This window comes from Cyanistes caeruleus, chromosome 10 (assembly GCF_971803275.1).
Source record: "Cyanistes caeruleus chromosome 10, bCyaCae1.hap1.1, whole genome shotgun sequence".
NCBI classification, from domain to species: domain Eukaryota; kingdom Metazoa; phylum Chordata; class Aves; order Passeriformes; family Paridae; genus Cyanistes; species Cyanistes caeruleus.
In genome coordinates, this window is record NC_141710.1 from 14,507,166 (window position 1) to 14,528,542 (window position 21,377).

Genomic DNA, 21,377 nt, shown 5'->3' on the forward strand with positions numbered 1-21,377 from the left:
CATTTCCTGATCACATTACGCTCAACTTCCAGAATTACATCTATGCAAATATTGTTCTCCTGCTTGTCGAGCATTTCATTGATAATTAAAGTGAAAAGCCAGCAAAGCTCTTCTGGCCAGGATGGTGAGCGAGGTGACAAACTCACACAGAGACACCAAGCAGGGACAAGTGTTCTTCGTCTGTATGAAGACCACCAGAAAAGGGCCCTCTCCTTCTCCTAGACAATAGAGAATCCAGACTGACTGCAAACATACCTCAGTTTTCTGGAATTACTGACCCAACAAAGCCACATTCTAGTTCTGAGTCACAGTGAAAACAAGGATTAGGAAAGACAAAAATTACACTTAACTGAGCAAGTCATAGTTTTACTGAGAACATAAAGATGCAGTAACTTAAATCTAACTTAGATCAATGAAGCATGACAGCAGCTCCAGAAAACTTAGGATGAATGGTGACTAAGTCAAGCCTTTAAACCTTTTATTCATACAATTAAGCTTTGGGGATCAATGGCGAGAAAGTCAAGCAAAAACAGTCACCAGCTATTACCAGCATTTGCAGGGTTCTAGGATCTGTATTTTGTCCAGACCCTTCCTCCTTCTCACCCTTCTCCGTCCATCCTCAATGACCTAGCTAAGCACAGTCCTTGAGTCAACTCATGTGGTTTCTCCTGAGCCTACTTTCAAAGTCAAGACATGATTCAGCAAGGTGTTTAAGCAGATGCCTACCTTAAAGGTTGGGAGCAGCCTTGCTGACTCCAACAGAACCCAAGAGATTTCACTGGGAATATTCACGTGCTAGAGGTTATGCACTCACTCAAGAGCCTTACTGAACTGAGACCTTGATTTTCCTACGTACCGTGGGAAACAATTCATCAAGTTTCATGCTGAGGAACACAGCAGAGCTGCTGCTGCAGCCATCAGGACATTCCCTGCTCAAAAACACAGCACACCTCACCCTCAGCCAGCCAGTGAGGTTGATGCTGTGGCATCTTCTCTGCTAGGAAGATCAACAAGCCCAAACCAGGTTTAGGGTACTCCTTCATTTTGTCTCATACTCTCATACTTTGCTGTATGGCTGCAGCAAAGAGAAGAAAGCTGTTCCACAGAGCAGCATTTAGAAAGGGAGGAGGGTTTGCAATGAGCTCAGAAAATGCTAAAAACAGTCCTTCCTACCCCTCAGAGAAATCAATCTTTGGTTTTGCATCTCCTGCCCCCTTAGAGTAGAATGTAAAACCACATCCCAGTGGACATGCAAGCCAAAGGGAATTGTGCAGTAACATGCCACAGAAAAAACGGAAGGCTTGAACAAAGAGTAGTCCAGATCTCTGATTTTTAGGCAGCTTTGAAATTTCAGCAAGAAAGCTCAGGTGTATAAAGCAAGCTTGCATTGACCTGGATGCACATCACAGGGAGACCTACAAAAGCCTGCTAGGTAAATGCAAAAGGAAGGACTGTCCAAATACTCCATGACATAGTAACAAATCTATAAATTATTTGAAATAGATTACATCAAGTCTCTCAATACCTAGCAATTGATTTATTTCACTTGGTAGCAAAGATAATAATGTCATCTGTATGATCTAACTGCAAACATAACAGGAATTAATGTGGATTTAGATGCAAATCCTTGCAACCACAACCTGAAGATGGCTTTCCAAGGAAAACACCAAACAGCCCTTTGTCCCTGAAAACCTCACTATTCTGCACTGCTTCATTTGCAAACTGCAAGCTCTGAAGACCCCAAGCAACAGATGCTTTGTGAGAAGACCTTGCCCATTCAAAACAAGACTGCTTTCCCAACCAAAAAGTAGTCTTTGTTACTGGATAACAGTGAGAACAGGAATAGTTCCCTGGGAAACATAATTTTAAAGTCAGATTTCCCAACTAACCACACCCAATTAGTAAGTAATGCCATGTTTTTGAGTTATTATGGAATCCCAGCAGGTTTTTTACTAGTCTTGATTTTCTGATTTTCTCTACCGTCACAACAACAAAAAAAGGAAACAAAACCCCCTCATGACGTTATGTAGGTGGCAGGTAACAAAAGGCAAGACCCTTCCCCACTAAAAAGGAGTAAAACAAATGGAACAAAACAAGACAGAGTTGCAACATCAGAAGTTATTCACTCACACTGTCTGGCACTCCCATTTTCCTTACAGCTCGTATGTGGCGCATCAGAGAAAAGCGCAAAGTCTCCATGGGCAGAACAGGCTGCTGCCCTGCACGATGCTGTGCAGATGAATTCCTGCCCTAGCAGAAAGCAAGCTTTGTTCTGAGATAGCTACTACAAATCTCATAAGCCTGCACCACTGCAAGTGCTGTCAAGGGTAACACTTAAAAGCATCCCCTTAGCAGCTCTGAATATAATGATATCCAAATGAAAAGGCAGGAGAAGGGCTGGGACAAGCACCAGCAAGCCATTCGCAAGTGTAGCCCATCAAAGATGATCAACTGGAGTCCAAGTCGTCAAGGACTTGGAATCTACACAAGTTCAACGTCTCTCTAGAATTTTACCAGCCACTATGTAGAGGAAGACACCATTAAACAATCAACTCTTTCCATCCAACATCTTCTCAACTGAACAACAGAAAAAAGTTCAGAGGGGAGTAAGTATTTAGCTCTCCAGCTGCAGACAGCAAAGCACCAGGATGCAGAAAAGCCCTAAATAGGATCAGAGATACTAAAAACACACAACAAGGATGTAACCATGCTACTGCTATGACAGACAGCAGTTCATTACTGTGTAAGGCAGAGTGCAAGGTTCCTTTGCACAAAGCACTGAGGTTAATAGAAAAAAACCCCAATATTACAAAGTGTGGAGGCAACAGATTGAAGCACTCCAGAGGGAGGCACTTAGAAAGAAGGAATCTCATGAGGGAGAAGCCCTAGCCACAGCACACCATCTACCTGATCCTGAAGGACATCAAGGAATAGAGGCCCAGCTAGACTATAACTGTTGCCATGTATTTCTTATTTAAATGCAATTTGTTTAATCTCAAGTTGGATTCAACCATCAAAGGCTCTCTTCTGTAGCACACTGACAGTTCGCTCTAAATCTCTGCACCTTTAATCCTTTAATTAGCCAAGAAAAATGCAATCTCAACTCTTCCACTAACCTAAGCTAATTTTCTGCATGAAGCTTCCAACTCCTGTAGGTTACAGGTTTTAGCTGCTCGTGTAGCCAAGGGGAAAAATACAAAACAAAACACACACCCCCAGCACCCCATTCCCACAGAGGCTGATGTGTGCTTCTCCAAGGAGCAAGCTCCTTGAAAATTCCTTGCAGAAACAAGAGGGATCCATTTTCCCATTGCAGGAGTGGGCTGGGAGGCATAATTACACCAGCCAATTCAGATGAAGAGCCAACAGAGGTTTCTGGGAACAAGGCAATGTTTGCACAGGACATGGATAAAACTGGAGTGTTAAACCAATGCTTGGCTGAAAGAGTGTTTTTAGTGGCTTCAGTCATCTTTCTCAGTGATTTTGGGATGGGAGCTCCTAAGCAAGGAAACAGGAACCCTGACAGTCAACCACTTTGGAAACTCTTCAAAAGCGGATTTCTCCAGAGACAAGCCCTGCTATTTCTCTCAAAAGTGTCACAGCAACCCAGCTCTGAAGGAAGAAATGGAAGACTGCATAAACCACCAGAGCATCAGGACAGACACCCATTTGGGTAGCTTGAAATAAACATCAGGCGCTTCATGCAGCCCCAGCAAGAGCAAACTCAAGGAAGGACAAGAGGGGATACCTAAACTCTTCTCGTCTGAAGCCCTAAGCATGTTGGAACGAGGTATAATCTGCACCTGAACACAATCCTGACCATCTCTCTGGGTCAGGATGAGTCTTGCAGGGTAAGGCAAAAGCAAACACTGCTCCTGCTCAAGGCAAGGTCATGGTGCAGCTACAGGGACTGGCTGGCCACATGCTGACCCTGTGTGTGACATATGGGAAAAGAACTTCAGGCACAGCAAACCACCTCTGCACAGCCCCTAAACTGTGACATTCCAGCTGCAGTGTGCCAGAGCCAATGACGTTGCCCATTGCTGCAGCACTAAACAGACACAGCACATCTCTTTCTAGGCACAGCCTGCGTGTCCACGCAACGCTGCACGGAGCCCAGGGCCGTTCCACCCATGTGTGTTTATCTGCCAAGTGTGGACAAGCTGTAGGAGACCTTCCTGGTAGCTGGCCAGGGAACACATGTGAACAGCAGCAGCAAATCATCAGAGATTTGACAAAGGCATGAAGACTTAAGAGTAAGAATAACCTCCCTCTGAAGAGCCAATGCACAGTGGAAGAGCCCTGTCAACATCAAAGGCCAAGGACAGGCATTTGTGCATCTTGCAGTTTTTTAATGTGTTTCTGTGTTGAGGTCTTGACAAAGATCAGCACGTGACCAGGGCTGCCCTGCTTACACAAGTGCTTTTGGTGAAGTCACAGAAGGATTTCGTTTGAGAAAAGGGGAGAAAAAACCTCAACAGTCTGCTGATTTTAAGCACTAGCAAAATTCTACCCAGGTAGAATTACAATCTCTGCCTAGAACAAAGCACTTGGAATGCATGCCCCTTTCCTCTGAAAGGGTTTTAGAGGCACTGTGTTCACAATGTCTATCTTACTCAGCCCAAATCAGTTCTGTCTCTCTCAGCAAGGAATTCAGCCCATTAGACTAGCAAAAAGATCTGAGTAACAGTTGCTACATTCCACTGACAACAAATCCCAGTCACACAGTCTGCACCCTCAACACCCACATTAGCTACACGTGCAAACCAGAAATACAGCTGCATATACATCACTGGGGTTGTCTTACAAAAAAAAAACCCCAAAACAATGCAGATCTCAACATGATGATGAGAACCATCAGTTCAATGATAGCAGAACCTCAGCATCAGAGCTTCTATTGCCAACCTCACCACTCCAGCCACTCCTGAGTCATATAACTGTTCTCTGCTGCCACAGGCCTTCAGGATGAGACATTTCAAGTGCACAATTAAAGGCAGGCAAATGAGCTCTGCAAGCTGCTGTTGCAAGATGTTCATGCTGCATTCAGTTCCTACAGGACAAAGGATGGGAGTAGCTGGCAAGGAGCTTTGGACTGGGAAGCTGCATTCCAGGGTCCAGGCAGCCAGCCTGGTAACTGAATTTGCAGTGTCTTTGATCAAATGTATTAAAGAACATCCTTTTACTGACAGTCCTCAGGCTGAGTACAGAAAAGTAGCAAGCAGTTAGCAGATTTGCTCCAGGTCACAAAGTAAGCTCATCTCACAGCACCAAGATGAGTAGAGTTTTTTCTCTTTTAAGGAAGAAAAAAAAAAAATAAAAAAAGAAAAAAAAAAAATAAAAAAAATGGTACCGCGCTCTGAAAGCAGCTAATCAGATTATTAAAGTGCTTAAAAGTTTAATGAAGAAATCAAGGCTATTAAGCAAACATTCAGCTTGATGTCTCTTTTCCTTCTTACCCACCCTTCCTCAACGCATTCAAAACCTCTTTTTGCTATGGTATAACGTGTTTGAACAGGTACTGAGATACAAACAAGTCTTGGCCCCATCTCATACAGAATGGATTGGTTGCAGATGTTCTCCTGCAAGCTACATCTTGCCTCCTGCAAGAGCATTCATCTCCAAAACACATCATTTCACCTAGTTTGCCTGAAGCCAAAACTCAAAGGTTATTTAATTTTTAATATTTTTTTTTTTTAACTCTAACCTACCTACAGCTGTGCAAGCAAAACCTCATCTGGTTTTTCAAGGCACGAAGAGGAAAGCAACTAAGTTTAGATAAAAGTAACCAAGTCAGGGCAGTCATCTTTCTGCTCACCTCTGCAGGAGCCAACAGCTATGTCAGGGGTGTAATAAAACAAAAAATCTGCTATATTTCAGAGAAGCCTGACATATTTCACTATCTTCCTAGGACAAGTCAGACATGAGCTCATACAGTGGCAGGTGAGTCAGTGACGAGTCAGACGAGCTCCTTAATTAAGCTTTAGGGGCAGATGATCCCTCGAAGGTGTAATCAGATTGGTATGGCCAGTGGAAAAAGGGAAAAAAAAAAAAAAAGAAAAAGAAAAAGAAGAAAAACATTTTAAAAAGCTGAGTGAACTGCTACACCCTTGCTGAGCCGTGCTGGGCAGGCTGAAGGCAGCAAGCTGCCCTGAGACCCCAGCATTCAGGAATACCTGCACATCCTGCACCACTCCCCAGCAGCCAGCACCTTCCTGTGTGCTCAGTTCTGCTCCTCCAGGGAGCAGAGGAATGCTGACTTCTCCAGCAAGCAGGTCACACTGGGGTCACACTGTGGACACAGTGCCATCCCAGGTATCCAGTGCAAGGGGCACCCCAGGAGCTCCCCGTTCAGAGCCAAGGGTTGCCAACAACTCTGACCTGTGTGGTGGAGATGGAAGAGGTCACAAATCAGACATTCCTAATTACTAACAGAATCAATCTTGGCTTTATCAATGTTTAAGATGCTACCAAGCCATCTCACTTAAGAGAAAGGCCCCATGAATTCTGTTTCGGAAGCTTTTCTGAAACAAGCCGCAAAACATACATCAGAATATCACTACACTGAAACAAAATAGCACCATTAAACAGATTGAGATCAGCAGGGTGACTAACAGCATCACAGCATTTTTGTTCTCTTGACACCAGACATGCAGCATGGAAATGGTTTTCTTCCAGCACGTGTCCCTGCAAATTCATCCTGGAACTTGTCTCGCCCATGTAGCTGCTGCTCTTCCAGTGCTGCAGCGCTCCCTCTGAACGCTAGCAGCATCAGCACAACCCAGCTCTCCCCATCTTTATCTTGCACAGATCAGTCTGCTGGAAAACAAGCCCAGAAAGACAGACTCCAAGCTCAAAAGGCATGGCAAAGGAAATGGGCAAAAATGACTCATCAGAGAAGTCAGCACACAAAAGGAATGCCAAATAAAGGTCAAATTTATGAATTCCTTATAGAAACTGATTGCAAAGCAGTCAGTCCACATGTTGTCTTTGTCAAACCTTATAGAACTAATGATTCTGAAGAACACTTCTGAAGATTTTCCTAGGGCCTCATCACTTTCTTTTTAAGTGCTAATACCATAAGAGGTTTTAGTAGGATATCTAGAAGTGCACAGATTCCTGTTAAAGTCCTGTTTGCTCATATGCCTACAAGAACTCACCAAGGATGGGTCTAAAAAAAATGACTAAGAGTGAGTTGTATGAGAGGTTTGCAGAAGAAGAGATGGGAGACAGGGAACTCATTGCAAAACCAGCCACCACCCTGCTGATTAACAAAGGATCACTCAGTGCTCAGACACTGGACAAACATCTCATGGGAAGACTCTTTCTCTCCCACCCGTGCAATGCTGATGCTCAAATGCAGACAGAGCAGATGCACTGCCCGCCCCGCTGCCAGCCCTGCAAACACCCTTCAGGCTGGGCACCAAGCCCAGTGGCACTGCTCCCACCCCTTCCCCATGGGAATCCCTTCCAGCCCTGCCTTTCAAGTGGGGGTCCAAGGAGCTCTGGGTGAAGGCCTGATAGCAAACCTGGACTCACTTTTCTCCCACTGTGAGGTCAGGAGGGAGGCAGCTCTCTCAACCACAGCTCACACAGTTGAGCTAATGAGCCCTGACAAGTAGCAGGGTGAGTTTGCTAAGGCTCAGCACCACAGCTAACACAGCACTGGTACAGCACTGCACTCTGCCTACACAACAGGAACAGGCATTCCCTCTAGCCATAGCCCCCAAATGGCCTGTGTGTCAGGAATTTTCACCCCCGGTATGCCCAGTGCTGGTAGAGCTCAGTATCTCAGGCAGGGGAAGCAATAACCCAAGCAGGACCCAGGCTCTAAGTTTTAGCCTGGAGATATGTTTCAGTTGCCCCAAAAGTTAGTCTGTAGAAAGACTCTGATGCCCTGTAAACAAAGCAAAATAAGAGGCCTGAAAGCTGAGGCTAGTGATAGGGCACACACAGCAAGCAGCAGCGTCCAGTTGCCTCCCTGGGGCATCTCACATCATGGGTCTAAGTGTTTTACAGCATGAGATCACAGTTTTGTATTTGAGGGTGGGTGGGTGGAAAGGGGGAAGAGGGGGAGCGGAGGTAGAGGGAATGACTTGCACAATGCTACCCAGATCACATCTAGATCACAGGGCAGCAGCAGCTCCGAGGCTGGGCTGGGAGCCAAATGCAGGCAGCGCTGCTCCTGAGCAGGACATCTCCTCTCCCCAGGAGGAGAGTGTGGTGCACCCCAGGACACAAAACACGTGGGGAGGAGAGCCCCAGGGCAGCATGGCCACCATGGCTAATGGGGAAAACAACAGGGCCATAAAATGTAGACCCAAGTCCTGTCTCATTTGTTTAGGAAAGCCATGTCAGCCTTCAGGTGCTGTTTTCCTCTTTCCCCTAGCACATTTTTCAGCTTTCCACAAAGCTGAATTTAGATGGGCTTCAGCAGCTAACATGTATCAGCAGACCATAAAACACTGCTTCTTATTAGACATGTAATATTTTTCTCTGTTAAATAATCACTCACAGAATACATTTAAAAAAATAAAATAAAACAAATGAGGGAGAAGTAGCACTCTCCTCCTGTGGCTGCACCAAGTTTTGTTCCAATGTTTAAATGTTATCTTGAACAACTGGAAACGGTAACATTTCTATCAATGCTCTGGTCTATTTGCAAGAGGATCTAAGATATCAGCTCTTGGGTAGCTATCCTGCTGTGTTTACAATAACAAATCTGACACACCTGCACATAGCAAAACCTCATGAAAAGACTTCCATTGCATAATAAAGTTCATGCTCTTTCTATATAGAAGCCATCCCTACTCAGGACACTTCTTTTTAAAACAAAGTAGGAATTTCTTCACCTGCCAAGCACTACAGGTAAACCCTCAGCACACAGAGCACCACCAATGCAGCACACAGAGAATTATTCTTGCCTAAGCACACCTCCAAGCTGCTGTGTGCTCTGTATAGAGTTGGCAGGGACACAATGTCTATGACAAATGCAGTGTTTCAGCTGACCTAAAGAAAGGAATGATCATCTCCATGGGCAGTCTTTGTCTACACAGTGTGCAACACCTCTTGAACTAGCCTCCCTGAAAAAGTTTACCCAAAAGCAACTTACTCAACAGCCACTCAAATAGTTTTTGCACGATTTTTTTTTTTTTTTTTTTTTAAGGCTGAAATATCTTCTAACAGCGCTCAGTTTTAAGTTGCAGAGATCAATGGCATGGGGGAAACTGGCAACGTGTTAGGAAACCCTCCTTACCCTGGAGCTGCTGCCTCCCTTCTGGGCCAGCAGCTGTGACCTTTGGAAAGGTAAGGAGGCAACTGTGCTGATGCCTCTCTCAGCTCTGCCAGGCTGCTTTGCATGCCTAGCACTTGTGAAATCCAGGAGAGCTCAGCAGCTTTTACATGCCAGCCCAGGGGCAGTCCCACTGTTGAATGCTGCAAAAGGAACCCCCACCAAACCTCCCCCCAAAAAAACAAACCCACGAAACCAAAACCAACCAATAATAATAAAATAAAACCCACCAAAAAATACCAACAAACTAAAGCATAAAAAAGAAAAAAAAATCCACTCCAAAAAACTGCTGGTTCAGAAACTTTGGCACTTCTGGCACCTTGGTTTCCCTTCTCTAAAATGGCGACTCCATTCCTGATTTGCCTACCAAGGAAAGGTGTTTGCTGATTAGGGAAGTCATGTTTGTGCAGCACTTTGAAGATTTAAAGCACTACATTAATCCTACATGTTGTTCTTAGTGGAAGCCAATTTTTAACTAAGAGGAGGAAAAAAAAGAAGAAAAGCTGATTTAAATAGTGACCCTCCCCTACTTCAAGATGTTCACTCATCTCCCAGCATCATCTGTTCTTATCTGTAAATGTTTTTTTAACCCTTCCTTCTCACAGTTCTCAGAAACCACAAGTCTCATTCAGCTTTTATTTGAAAAAATGGCTTCTTTCCAGGCTGTGGCTGTTTCTTGTAAAGTTAATTCCTTTGGTAATACTGCTGGAGGCACATTGTTATGTTTGGTGTGTGTATGTACACATATGTATTTTCCCCCTTTTCACACGGTGCTGTTTTTATATATGTGTAGTGAAAGATACCTAATCCAGGATTACGATTCTCTTTATTCCTTTCTCATGAAAGTAGGTGGGGCTTTTTTTGTGCAAGTTGCATTGATGAAAATTATGTTTAATTATGCTTTTTCCCTTCCACATAGACAAGAAAAAAGTCTCCTTAAAAGCAAAAAAAAAGTTCCTTGCACCTAATTTTTCCCCTCAGTTTTCCTTCAAAAATAGCTGAAACCCTAAAACAAATTTGCTAAAGAAGAAAAAAATTTATGATGCCATAAACTGGAAATTGCTTGTACAAAACAGCAGAAGGATCTTCTGCCTCGGTGGGAGACACAACCCTTCCACATCCAGTATTCTAAAGCCTCATGATTTTTCACTTGCAGATCCCAGGAGTAGTGCAGGATCCCTGTAGTGAGCTCTAACTCATCTCCAGTTACAGCGGGAGGAAATCAGCCACAAACATTGCAAGCAAGAAGCTAAACCCTAGTGGGGAGAGGAGATCATTCATACCATCTGATGCCTGCCTTCTCCCAGCAGGGCAGGCACACTGGGCACCCCACACTGCCTGTGCTGTTTGAAGATCAGGGCACACACTCAAAGCAGACCAAAAATCTCAGTTCCCAGTGCAGACAAATACCAGTACATACAGTGAGCACATAACTTCCCTTCTCATTCTTCCTGGGCACCACTAAGTTGCACGGGGTACAGACCGTCCCTTACAGTGTGGTGCTGCACCACAGTTCAGCTCTGTCACCACGGAGGCCACTGCTCCTGTAGAGCACAGAGCAAAACTCCTGCTCACACTGAGAGGCTACACTGCCTCAGTAGGATTTACAAAACAATCTGGGACATGAAAAAGGGAAAAAAAGTGCAAGGCAGCTTACATCACAAAGGCATTTTCTAGAAACTGCTCCACAGGTCTGTACAGCTGCTTGTAAGGAGTAACAGAAGATGATAACTGGTAATAAAAACAAAATATACATGACAAAGATATTACGGGGAAAAAACACAATTACATTCTAATGGGAACCTAGTGCACCAAAATCTCATTTTACTCAAGCATAAAAACCCAAACAGAAGCCAGCAGACCCCTCCTGACTGGTTCTCACAGGTGAACTGGTTCTTCCCAGCTTTGTGAGCTTGAAAACACCTCCCTGCCGTGAGAAAGGCACCTCCTTCAAAGACAATAAGCCTGGCTCCTCTCTTTCCAGGCAGATGACCTCGGACAAGTTACTTATGCCTGAACAGCCTTGGTGTTAGGCCCTGTAATGTCACACAGAGGGAAACACACCTCAGAAGCTCCTCAAGCAAGAAAAGAGTTGCCGCCTGTCCCTGCACGAGAGTGATGGTGGCAATTGACACCCGCCCAGCGCCAAGAGCCCACGCATGCTGGAAGCAGCCTCTTGAGGCAGGCACAGCTGCTGAGGGCTTAAGGAAGCCGAATCTGAGCCACTTTTTACCTGAGGCAAATGGCCAAGTACAGCAGCACTGCTGATTTGCCATGAAGGCTTCAGCTCACAGCAGCGCATCAGCCTGCAGTGCCTGCATCCCAAACTGCAACCCCATGCCCTCCTCCGCTGCCTTCTCCTTCCAGGCTGCTTCTCCCCCCTGGATTACAGCATCTTTTCCCTTCCTCTCTGCCCTAACAAGGGGGGGCTATCACCAGTGAAATAAACTTTGCTGGGGAACCTGCTGGGTTGAAGAAATTTACTACCAGAGTGACCCACAGGTGACCAAGTTGTCTGCTTGTGGAGGGCTGCAAACCCCCTGCAGAAATGAGTCTCTTACAAGGACCCTTCTCAACCGCCCTCTGCAAACAGGCAAAGCCTACACCACTGCTGACTAGGAGCCTCTGAGAATAAGAACACCCAAAATCCTGTAACAAGGCCACGTTCAATCCCACTCCCCTAACAGACTTATATACAATGTTAAAGGGTGAAACTGGAAAGCTCAAATTACACTGACCTACACACCACCAAGGAATCACAATGCTAAGATTACACTCAGCACAGCCTTACACGTATAGCCACTGAGACAGTCACCAGCCTTTAAAAAAAATTATTTCACTTATGATACCAAGAGATAATCAGCAGTCAGGACATACTGGACATGACCAGAGTTACTGAAATGATGCCCTATTTGAACAGATTATTTAAAAGAACACTGAACACATAATTAGGAACTGTTGAGTCAGGGCAGTGTACACATCTAATTGCCCTCTCACTGCTTCACTATGCTTATGCACAGTCCTCTGATTCATTTTATATAGAGACTGGCATAAAATATCCCAGGTTTACTACCTGGATCAGAGCACAGAATGTGTTTAAAATAAAAATGGAATGAACCAATCTGAAATAGAAATACTGAGATAGCCCAGCCAAGGAATCTGTTCTCTCAGCCACAAAAACCTGTTATTGCTTGTGTGGACTAATTTAAGTGCATTCTTTTCAACTTCCTTAAAATGTAGCTTTTCCAAATTCACTAACCCCAGCCAGCACAATCCACTTAGTTGCTTTCATGCATGTCACACACACTATTATCCAGCTTTGCTAGCAAAGAGAGTCTGAAATCTGAGCATTTTCTGATGGTTGTAGGTACAGCTGAGTTTACTGAGAACAGGAAAACCAGTGAGCCTGCTTGGAACACGGACTGCAGCTTTGGAGGGTGCCTTGTTTCATAACAAACCCTGCAAGCACCAACCCAGCTCAGCTCCAACCTACTGCAGGGCATGAGAATAAACTGCTAAACTCAGGTATAGCCAACACCTAAATTATGCAAGTCTCACAGGGCTTGGTGTCTTCCTTCAGCAGAATCAAAAATTTGCAAATAAATTTCAGTTTTCATTTAAAAAACTTAAAGCAATTTCTGCCTTCTTGTGACTATCAAGGAAAGTTATAAAATATTTAGTAGATGCACCCTAAAGGCTCAAAAACCTGGGAGGGAGTAAGAAGAACCTGTTTTGTCTTTTAAAAAAGTCTCATGACTTATAAGGTGGTATCTTGCTTTTGGGGATGGGCGGATCAGATTCATTTTTTGATAGCTTGCATTTGGCAGTAATGTTAGCTTTTACTTACCCTGACATACAATTTTAATTTTTACTTTCCAACTGCAATCATACTTTCCCCCATTTTACAGGTTCTGCTAGTGGCAGGTGATTGCCAAATATTTTTTAGAGCGAAAAGGGAGTGCAGTTGTTTATTTATTTATCTGAACTCTGAGTGGGTGGGGAAGGACAGCACGTAATTTCCACAAAGAAGAAGAACCTGAGGTGGCACACTTTTGAAATTACTTGTTTTCTTCTGCTGCAGAAACAGGAGGAGATACTGCAGTGCATGGGCATATGGGAATTCTCCCACAACAAATGAGACCCTATTCTGCTTAAGTTCTTACTTCACCCAATTCAGAGGGCTTCTCCCTCAACCTCAACAGCCTACTCTGTCTCATCATTACAAACAATAACTGCTTGTTTCTTTGCAGCATGGTTTTCAAGAAGGTTTTATTGTATGAGGATGTATGCGAGAAATTTTGTTCAATTTAGACCATAAAGGCTTTTGTTTTCAAACACTTCAATAGAGTTTCAATTGTTAAAGACTTTCCTTCTGAAAAGGCTGATTAACCTGCTTATAATCCTACTTGCGTTCTGAGGTCATTAATTAAAAAAATAAGCAAGGATGCTTATAAAGTCCTCTGCAATCCAATCTCAATTTGTCATCATTAATTAGATCAACATTGCATACAAATGAGACCTAACCTGATTAGACAGCATGTTTTACTGGAATTCCTACTTAAGGTCATGAAAGACTTCAGAGAGAAAATTTGCAATATTTTCAAAGTGAACTGCTCATACATATGGAATCACCCTGTCACCTAGCATCAGCTAGTGTTTCTCTTTTTAATTTTGGCCTTTTTTTCTTTCCCCCCTCCCTCCTTTAATTAGGAGTCCATCACAACCCCGAGCAGAGAAGCTGTCACATTCCCTCCCAGCCTATACTATACAAATGCTGCTGATTTTGCAAAGGGTATCCACCGCCCTAGGACAATAAGCCTCCCCCTCTGCAGAATTTGGATGAGAAAAAACAATACCAAAAAGTTTCAAGAAAAAAAAAATTATACCAGGTCTGTTGACAGAAACATAGTATTTAAGTAACCAGCAAGTAAACTATCCACTTTCCCCACCTCCAACAGAAGTAACCTTGGGATCTAAATGCACCAAGTAGCTTAGAAACCTGAAGCACCTTCACAGGTCTGCAATCACTCCATGAAAGCAGCTCTTGGTTTTTGGAGGAATAATCCATTCCTCTTACCCAGCTCGCTGCCTTCACTCCCATGACCTAATCTGACATGACTCAGCCCAGAAGCTCTGGTGAACCATGCTGTTAGCCAGGACAGCAGATCCACTGCCAGGCACCACCAACCCCTTCCCAGAAGGACAGAAGGTGGATCAGACCAGCTCATCCCCTCCATAAAGGGGGGAAGTCCAACTAAATGGATTTCCTTACTTAATATTGTTATCCGGGGAACTGCACAAGGGAAAACAGGGAAAAAAAAATAGAAAACTAAACCAAACAAACTAAGAACAAGGCTTTCAAGTTTTGGACTCTTAATAAGGGTGGGGCCATCAAGTAATTAAACTTTTAATAGGTCACTGCAGTGGAAGAAACTCTTCCAGTTGGGTAAGTTCCTAATCCATCATTAAAAAAGACGACAGGCATTAATCAAAGTGTATGAAGTCACACGGGGGGGAGCAACTACAAGAACTTGCTCTTGCTGAGAGGATGGGGCAATCGTTCCTCCTTTCATCAACATTTCATGCGTGTTTCCACACTTCTCAGGACGACAGTGGGAAGGAGAGCCTTCACGTCCCTCCCCACCCACCCCACTGATAAAGCTGTCGAACACAGATTACCAACTGCTCAAGAGCTCATGTGAAATGAGTTGGTGGATTAATTAGCAGAAGGGCAGAGCTCCGAAGATGGATAGATGCTCTACTTTGCAAGGCGTATTGATTGAAGGTCCCCAGCCAGCCCCACAGGACTGGCATAATCCAGTGTGAGCATACAGCACACTGCCAGCTCCTGCATGAGCAGCTGAATCTGGGTCACTTGGACTGGTCACAGCTAATACAGGGGCACCTGGACCACACGCTCTCCTCCCTAATCAGACAGCTGTTTAAGAGCCCATTCCTTTAGTAAAACACATGGATTTAGACCTGAACAGACTGCAACATGCATGGGGAATACACCTTCATCTGCTGGTCCACATAAGGGCAATGAAATAGAGGGAAGGCTAAACGAGCCCTTCCCCAGGCTGCACACATCTGATGAATGTAGTCATCAGAAAAAATTTAGAAATTTTATTTCTTTTTTAAAATCAGCATGTAATCTGAGCTTTGACCACTACCTAGATCCACATTAAAATTCAGCCCTCAGTTCTATCCCAAAAAGCCACTATCACATCTCACTTAAGGTTGCTAGTAGCTCCCCTGCCTTCATCACTGCTGGAACAACCTACTACATACGTTCAAACCTCATTTCAAAAGACTGCTTTTCACAGTTGAAAGGAGAGCATCAAACACTCTGGCTCTTAGCAGCTGCTTTAGATAATTCTTTGTACCATACAAGAGAATGTCTTTTCATAGCTCCTTCAAAGGACCCCCTCCAGAACAGCTAGCAAAAACCCAAGCCAGCATTTGCCTGCCCTGAGAAATGCAAAGCAGAACTGACCAACAGTTACCCTCCTTACCTAAAGGGAATTGAAAATAAATACTGTGTGTAGCGTAGTAGAAGAAACAAGGACATGAAAACAAGTGCGAACTACAGCAGAGCATCACTCCCCAGGCAGATGAGTAAAATATGCAATTTCAACCTCACTTAAAAATACCTCACTCTTTTATGCATAAACAAATGAAAATGTGGTTGTGACTGGGCCTATCACATTTTAACCTCACTTAACATGATTCTCTGACCAAAATTATTAATGTCAGTTCTAGACAAATTTTACCAGAAAAGGCTTTTAAAATATAAGGGATGTAACCTTATAGTGATCTGTGGTTATATAGCATCTTTTTCCACATGAGAGTACAAGGGCTCTGATGCTTTGCTGGCAGCAGTAGCTGGGAGTTTGTTTTTTAGTTGCATTAGCAGCTAGATTGTATCTGAGATCAAAGCAGTTCCTCAGATTAAAAAGAAAAATAAAAAACCCACACCATTTTAATGCTCTTAGCTTTTGGTAAAAAGTCTTTTTTTTTTTTGCTTAAAAAAAAAAGAAAAAAAATTAAGTCCTTGCTTTTATTTGGGTAGCAGGGGGCAGGACATTATTCACTGCACCTACTCCAAATGACCACAGGAAAAGAAGGCAAATATTGAACATCTTGAAGATATCAATATTCTCCATTGTAAACATCTCTGTGATACAGCCCTACACCACAGCAGCTGGACTTCCAGCTCCAGCAGTGCTGAGTCCTGAGCTATGAAGTCTCTACAGCTTGAACAATCAAGCCAGCACCACCAAAGATCAAGAGCTGGGCTTCAGGTTTCAAGCTTCTGCATTTTTTTGGTAAGAAAAGTAGTGTTCTGACAGCAAACTGTTAAATAAAAACCCCAAAACACCAAACCAACAACTAAACTCCACAATAAAATAACCCCACACCCTTCAACAAAATCCCAAACAACACACAGGGCTGACCCAAGCTGGTGATATACTGGGGTTCCCATACCAGCTGCAGGAGGACAGGGACACAGAAAATGACAGTCACACGCTGCATGGGTCTGAGCAAGGAGCACCACCTCCACCCTGCTGGCACGGCCCTGCATGCCAAACCTCATACAAACCCACGGATTTTGAAGAAAGCCAAGGGAAGCACTGAGGCAATGCTAACGCCCACCTCAGGTTTTACTCCAGTGCTCCTGCTGGGCCCAAAAAGAGAGCCACTTGGTCATCATGCATGGTCTCTATGTGACTGGTTTTTTGCAAGGCATTTTAGTCTCCTGGGATTTAGTGATATTACTGAGGGTTAAATTCCCACCACACCCTCTCAGAGCAACATCAAGATAAATGTCTCCCTTCTGTGTGACACATCACGCCCTGCACAGGACTCGGGTCACTTTGTTCTTGCACAAGCCTGGGTATGCATGACATGAATAAAGTCACTATGGGCAGGGGGACCAAAGTCAGCGAAGGAGTGAAGGGATGCCGTGTCCTTACCGTCCACGTTGCTGACTTTGCTGTGCTGGACTGTTGAAATGATACATCGAAGCTGTGAGGTCCTGGGTAGTCTGTGTTGGAAGGGATGGCTGGGGAGGGAGAGAGGGCGTCAAAAGTCGAGCTGGGCTGGGCGTAGGGCGAGGGGGCCGTGACGCTGTTCTGCGCGTGCTCCGTGTTGTAAGGGCTGGTGGAGGAAGAGCCATTCTGGATCTGCTGGTCCATGCTGTTCAGGAGCCCCAGGTTCGTGTACTGCGGCTGCAGGCAAAGAGATGCACAGGAGTGTTACAGGAGCTGTATCAGCACAGGTGGTCAGACAGGGCACAGCCTCCACCATGGAGGATATGGAGGATGCACAGCATCATCTCAGCACCACTGGTGTCACACCAGGAGGGAGATTTGCAAAGGATATCCCCCTCTTTACACTGGTGACTGAAACAGAAAGGAGTACAGCTTCTCACAGTCACACACACTGGCTCAGCAGCAGAGCTGGGAAAAGAGCCTGTGCATAACCAGTAGGTGATTTGCAGAGCAGAAAGCCATCAGAGGGAGACAGGCTCGCTATGTCACACACAGTCAGGCCTTTTCAGAGGTACTGCTGCAACCTGATAAAAATCAGCAGGTTACTACAGTGCAACTGGCTCTAATGTCTACAAGGCTACACCATCTTCAACAGTCTAATGCTCTCCACACAGGCTGTGGATATGATCCTGCCACACAGGATGTTAGGACCTTGGGAAGTAACTGCTGAAATGTGACTCACTGGAAAAGCGGTTAGTTGCCACCCGCCTATCTGTACCACATATTCTACTGCCAGTGACCAGTCACAGATGGTGGTAGAGAATTAATGTTCTCATCAAGTAAAATGGAAACAGACAGCATGGAAGGCTTCTTCCCATGCTTAAGAACTATCAGTGGCACAGCTAAGTGTAGTTAACTAGTAGTAGTTCACTTAAAGTACTTAACTGGAAGGCACTAAAGTAGCCTTCAAGTACAAACAATTTGTGAAACAACTGGAAGACACCAAAACCAAAAACCTTTGAGAACCTTTGGGAACACAGTTTAGAGGAAGGTGACAAGAATAAGCAAATCCTTTTAACGTCATCCCGTAATGTAGCACTAGATGACAACTTTTCAGCTTGGAAAAAAGTCAATGAGGAGAAAGGTGGAACTCAGTATGATAGAAAGGGATCAATTCCTAGACAACATAGAAAAAGGGCAAAAAATTACAAAAATTACAAAATTAACTGTCATGTTCTCTCAAAAGAGGAGTTGGGGAATAAGCAAACATCTTGAGCAGAATTTTGCCTTAAATACACCATTTATTCTTCACAACAGAGTTATTCTTCACAAAACCTACAAATAAACATGGATTTTTTTATTTTTTATTTTTTTGCCACAAAATGTCACAATACTAAACACCTAAGTTCAAAAAGGCAGGAGACAAGTTCTGCTTGAGAAAAATCCACCAAGACAAGTGTATCTAATTTTAAAATTCTGAACTACCAACACTCGGAAGCTAGGAAAGTATTCTGGAGAAAGTTAGACAACTGCCAAATGTTTTTAATCCTCCAGAGGACATGGCACTGGCCGGAGTGACAGAGCAGCAGACAAGTGGGATTCAGTCAGGTACATCGGGTTCACAGCTTCATCCTTGTGTGTGTCCAAAGGGCACTAACTGTGCCCATCCCAGGGCATGCAGCATATCCCAGAAGTCTGTGGTGCCCATTCCCAGTAGGTCTGGACTCAGCCAAGAACATGCAGCAATAAAGGCACCTGGTTCTGCTGTTCGCTGCTGACACAGCAGAAGAGACTCAGGCTCTTTCTTTCATCCAAGGCTCTGAGCAGCTCATGTCCCTCAACATCCTATAACTCCAGCCCCACCCAGAGTGATCAAGCTCACCTATCTGTCAGTATTTCAGATAGTCGGCTCAAAAGTTCCCTCATTCTTCCAACAGTTATTCCTCTACTTATCAGCCAAGTCACCCTGAGTCAGAGCACTAACCACAAGATCTATAACAAAAATCTTTCTCAATACTGGGAATCCCAACAGCCTTACTGAAGCTTCCAGCAGCACATCACCCCTCCAAAGGCCTGAAAGGGAAGGGCACAATCTATCTGCTGAGCTCTCCTGGGAACTTTGGATAAGCCATTTAACACCCAGCTTTACAGTCATTTCAGCCACAGAGGAAAACAGGATAGTCCCTTTGAGAGGATGAAGTGTCTTCCATGAGCCTAAAGATTTCACACTTTCAGCTACACTTCAGAATGAAAGTAGAGAAATTTAAACTACCCACTGCAGCTTTTTCTTAGGTTTCTGTTTCACTAGAAGAAGCTAATATTTTCTGCAGGTATTATTAAACACTCAAGGTGAGGCTGGTGCTCTAGGATCTTCAGTAGGGTACATGGGACCTTCCTGAGATGGATCAGCTTGCTCCCAGGAGCTGTGCTATGAAGGTCTGGGCAGGGGAGAACAGCACAGAAAGCTTCATTTTGGAAGCTGGGATAGGCAGCAGAGGGAAGGGAGAATTGGTTCCCTCCCTCCCTGTCAATGACTTGCTGTGTCCTTGGGCAAGGCACCTCTCCTCCCCCTCCACCCTCACCCTACTGCAGGCAGCAAGGTCTGCAGGGCAGGGATTGCTCCTCACCATGTAAAAAGCCCTGCACTTAATGGGCCTCCTTTGTCTCAGGCCTGCAGGCAGCAGAGTAATAAAAGCAATTACATATTGAGTCCTAATCCTGGGTGAACCAGTGACTCAGGTTAGTCATTTTCCCTCCTTGCCTCAGTTTCCCCCTCTGGAGCAGTGTGGATGCTATTAGTGCCCAGCACACCCCTGTTAGATGGGAGAGTTTGTATTTAATTGGACTCAAAGCTAAATAGTTGATGGGGGAAGAGAGCAATCCAGACTGGTTCTTCTTCTCCAAAAGGAGATTGCAGCTTTGGCAACATAGATGACAGTTATGTCTCATCTCCTGCAGGCTATTCACTCAACCAAGACCTATTTAACGGACTTTTGGTACATGTCTTCCCTTGAGGCTAATTCCTTATGGAAAGAGCCAGAATTCTGACATACTGTACCAGGAAGAGTCTTTTACCTGCTCAATAATTTTGCATTTCATCAAAAAACAGCCCTCCTGCCCCAGAATATCCTAGTGAGACCTGAAGACTTCTCAAAAATGTCGAAGTATCATTCGTTTCATCCCTCATGGAGATTATAATCAGACACACTCCCTAACCAGCAAATTATGAGAAGACAGCTGTGATGAAAACAGTCTCCTACACCAGCTCAGACATACAGACAGTAGAACAATAGTGTTTCAGCTTTCACTTAAAAACTATTTCTCTAATCCCAGGCCACTTAAAGCTAATGGGGAAAGATGGCCAAACAAGCGGTCGGTGTTAACAAGACAGCACAGCCTGGAAACGCTGAAGGTACTGCCTGGGATCCAAATAAACAAAAATAATAAAATAAATGCCCCATTAAAATGTAAGATATCCTTAAGATATTCCAAGATCCTTTTCATTCCTTTCAGTCCAGGGACCATCTGTCTAAATGTTATCAGCGGAGCAGCCATTCCACTGCATTTATACGCTCACATGCCACAGCCGAATGCCGTGTCCCCATTTGCTCTTTAAATAACTATTAATCTCCTTGCACTTATCCTCACGCTGACACAAGCAGCTGTTGGACTCCCCTTCTGTCGCTTCGAGTCCCGCCAGCCTTTCAGCTTCCCCGGCCCCTGGGTCCCCTCCCCAGGCAGGTGCTCCATCCTGGTGACAAAGCCACCAGGTCTGCACACACGAGCACTAAGCCCGGTCTCGCAGCTATGCCACAAGGCAGGCGCGGAGTTGTTTGCGCTCAAGGGGTCAACACCTGAACTGCTTGCAAGGTTTTGGAGGAATCTGATAAGGCTTCGGGAGGCACACGCCTTCTGACAACAGGACAATTAGAGGGGCAGCAAGCCCGGGGAAGGCACACGCAGGAATTCAGCCCCTTGGCCCCAGCAGGGCTGGGGATGGGGAGAACAAAGAGAGGCTGCAGACTGTCTGCAAGGTATTGCCCCTCAGGAGAGGGCTGCAGGCCGTGTGTTTGCACACACACCGCTTCCTTTCA

The 21,377-nt window shown here is 44.7% G+C and overlaps 1 protein-coding gene across 17 annotated transcripts in view; it reads right to left on the bottom strand.

Annotated features, from left to right (window-relative positions):
• TP63 (tumor protein p63) overlaps positions 1–21,377 on the bottom strand; it is a 150,917-nt gene that overhangs the window by 31,442 nt on the left and 98,098 nt on the right. For all 17 annotated transcript variants that reach the window (XM_023933039.2, XM_023933040.2, XM_086843836.1 and 14 more), the window contains one exon: positions 17,266–17,520. In XM_023933039.2, coding sequence (XP_023788807.2) covers positions 17,266–17,520 — 255 coding nt within the window. The remainder of the gene's footprint in view (positions 1–17,265; positions 17,521–21,377) is intronic.